Source organism: Zingiber officinale, chromosome 3B (genome assembly GCF_018446385.1).
Source record: "Zingiber officinale cultivar Zhangliang chromosome 3B, Zo_v1.1, whole genome shotgun sequence".
Classification (NCBI taxonomy): Eukaryota; Viridiplantae; Streptophyta; class Magnoliopsida; order Zingiberales; family Zingiberaceae; genus Zingiber; species Zingiber officinale.
Window position 1 is genome coordinate 47,170,651 of NC_055991.1, and position 3,196 is coordinate 47,173,846.

The following is a 3,196-nucleotide window of genomic DNA, read 5'->3' on the forward strand; positions in this document are numbered from 1 at the left end:
AAATTCAGTTTGTGGACTGTTTCATTCGGATGCTCTCCTTTGCCCATCGTCGCCTCCACTGTGGTCACACTGATCACCCTCTTCCTCTCCCTTCTTGATTGCTCTTGGACGCTTCATTATATAAGAAGAATGTATTGGTTTGTAAGCGATGCTTTGATGACACATTATGGAGGAAGATGAGGTGAAAAAGGCGTCCCTTCATCTTCCTAACGTTGCAAGTAATGCAACGTCTAATAGGAAACCCCCTTTTATAGTATCACTGTAATATCTGCTCATGCATCATAAGACGGGGCACATTTTCCCATGCATCTTAGGGAAAGATAGTCCAAAAGTATCTCTGACATCTTTCCTTAAGCAAATATACAAATCCCTGATGTGATAGGCTAAAAACTTCTATCATACTATTTACTTGAGGAACATGCTTTGTTGTCAGTGGCACAAACCTCTAAAAGAGTAAGAAGAGGTAGGTCCTGTTGTAGGCCGACCGATGGCCACTCGGCCAGGACACCCTCCACTCGGTTGTGCTGCCCAAAGCAATCTCTTTTCACTTAGTCTTTTCATAATTGGAGGGCTCCTTTCGGAATGGACACACCCCCCGCTCGACAGTAACGATGGCCAAAGGAGGTACTGCCTATTTATCTCTTAGCCTTCTGTTGTCTGCCTGGCCTTGCTCGTCCGTTCGAGCATACCGCCCCGTCCTGCCATAACTTAGCTGAAAGATCGACCTTGCCTGATCTGAGGACAATGCCCCTTTATCCTTCTTGACTTTAATCTCCACGTTAATTGATTTTTCTTAATTTGACTTATTTTTAGTGGGGTCTTTCTTCATCATCGTATTACTAGGTTTATGATGCTGATCTAAACTTAATCTCATTTTTTTTCTCCATTATTTTATTTTATTTTTTACTATTCGAGTTAAGTATAAAGAAGCTTTACTAGATAACTTTGGTATATGTATGTTATTTTGCACAGGACATTCTTCATCGTGGCCAAGTCTTCTATTTTAGCATCCATCGTGGAGGTGAAGTTCCGTTGCATCATTAGAGCTCTACTCAAATTTGATAAAATTTTTAATAAATAAATTTGAACAAGTCCAGTAAATAAATAACTAAGCTGAGTTTGACTTGGTATATTTTGCCACTTATGTTTATGAGGAGAATAATAATAGTAGTGCCCACGGCATTGTTCGATAATTAAACAGATTTTTATCGTCAGTGTTGAAAAACAATGTAAAAAATAAAATAAAATAAAACTCATGAGACATTACTTTGTTCTCGATCATCAAGAATTTGTACACGGAAGCCAACCAGTTTGTAAGAGGAGAGCATCTTCACAAATCTATAGAACGGCGATGCGAGGCAGAAGGAGCGAGTCCATTGAGAAAAACTTCGACTTGATCAGTATTAATTATTTTGGTGGAAACGCGAGTCTCTACATCCTTCGTCGGCATCAGCTTTTCCATATCCACATTTAGATGGCGGCAATAGGTCTCAAACTCGCGCCAACCAACCACCAGATTGAAGTCAAGCAAAAAGAGCAGCTCTAGTTCCATTCGGTTCAATTCTCCATTGCACACACCTCCCACCTTCGCAAAGAATGCGTTGTTGCGATGCCTGTTCCGATGATTGCAGCGTAATTAATTTCTCGGAAACAATTTTACAATAAACTACCTAGCTCGTAAGCGGAGGATAATTATTAACGTGCGTACGTGTCGTCGAGGAACTTGGAGGCGAGGAGGAGGCCGGTGAGGACGAGGCGGTGGACGTTGCGCGAGACAACTGCGGAGCTCGGATGCTGGTGTGCAGCTCGGTCGATGTACACGTAGCTCACCACGAAGCACGAGGCGCTGCACCGAGTGTACCGATGGAGCCGCTCCATATACTTCCGTAGGTCGATCCCCGGAGGCTGCGCTCCACGGAACGCCGCGAGCCCCCTACTCTTCTTCTCCGCCTCTGTCCCCTCCTCGCTGGCGACCAGCTCATTGCGGACCACCATCCTCTCCAGCGAGTGCGCCAGTGCCTCAAGCACGACGACCGTGGCTTCCGCGTCGTCTCCGCCAGAAACGGAGTCCATCGGCGGCTCACTCCGCCGTTGACACCATGGATACTCTATATAGAGGGATACCGTACGTTACGCGCCTCTGTTTTCCAAGTTCGGATTGGTGAATCGCTATATGCATCCTGTGGCTGGCTGCATGGTGATGAACAAGTGGTCCATGTAGGTCGATCAATTGAGTTCATTTTTATTTCGGTGGAGTGGGAGAATTTGAGGGGGAGGATGAGGATAAGGAAGCAGTGGCGGGATTTGAAAGGGGGGCAAGAATGATCTGGCCTCCACGACAAGTAGTTTTCAAGCGCTCCACCGTGGCGTACATCGTAAATATCTATCACACGTACGCACCTGGAGATGACACGGGGCATTGTTGTGGTCGCTGTTGCTCCGTCCTCTAGTCCTCTTATATATATTAGAGTATAATATTTCTCTAAATATTTATAATATATTTTTTACATTAACTTTCAAATTAATTATTATTTAAATATGTTATCAAATAAATATTTATAGATTTTATTCCTCGCGTATCTTACTTCTAAATATTTCATTTCCGTTAATTTTTCTAAATTTTAATTAAATTTTAAAAAAACAATAATGATGATCTATTTTTTTGATGGGTCCACTCTATACAATTTTTTAAGAAATCATCGGATATAAATTTATATCTGATAATTTATAATAAGGGTAAATTTATATGCAATCCTCAATCATAAACTTAGCTTTGCATACAGTCCCCATTGACAAAAATCTTTGTTTCCACTCCCTAGTCAAATATAATAGATACTAATTTATCTAATTGCCTTTGATATTTTCAGGTGTAAAAACTCCAAAAATAAGTATAATTTTTCTTAAATTCAGCAAATTAAACTAGAATTTAGTATATTTTCTATCAAATTGAGTATGACTCTTTTTCCACTTTAATTAGATGAAAAATATACTAGATTTTTTTTAAATGATACTTAATTGAATAGAAAATATACTAGATTTTTTTTAATTGTGCTGAATTTAGAAGAAATTATATTAAGTAGGAAAAAAATCATGTTCAATTTGCTAGAAAATATACTTAAATTAATTTAAAGTGCCGAATTTAAAAGGAATTATACTTATTTTTAGATTTTTTATACCTAACAAATATGATAGGCTA

The 3,196-nt window shown here is 39.7% G+C and overlaps 1 protein-coding gene across 1 annotated transcript; it reads right to left on the reverse strand.

The window, feature by feature from the left end:
- Positions 1-1,237: 1,237 nt before the first annotated feature.
- LOC121968262 (cyclin-U1-1-like) lies at positions 1,238-2,214 on the reverse strand. The gene is made up of 2 exons (XM_042518712.1): positions 1,709-2,214; positions 1,238-1,613 (listed from the first exon to the last, which is right to left on the reverse strand). Exons 1-2 carry the CDS (start codon positions 2,071-2,073, stop codon positions 1,331-1,333), a joined length of 648 nt encoding a protein of 215 aa, XP_042374646.1. The 5' UTR covers positions 2,074-2,214; the 3' UTR covers positions 1,238-1,330.
- Positions 2,215-3,196: the final 982 nt, after the last annotated feature.

What these genes read in the sequence shown, in the direction of transcription:
- LOC121968262 (XM_042518712.1), bottom strand. Translation starts at nt 2,073, where the DNA reads ATGGACTCCGTTTCTGGCGGAGACGACGCGGAAGCCACGGTCGTCGTG. An exon ending in TCCAAGTTCCTCGACGACAC is followed by an intron (nt 1,614 to 1,708) that starts GTACGCACGTTA and finishes TCATCGGAACAG; the next exon opens with GCATCGCAACAACGCATTCT.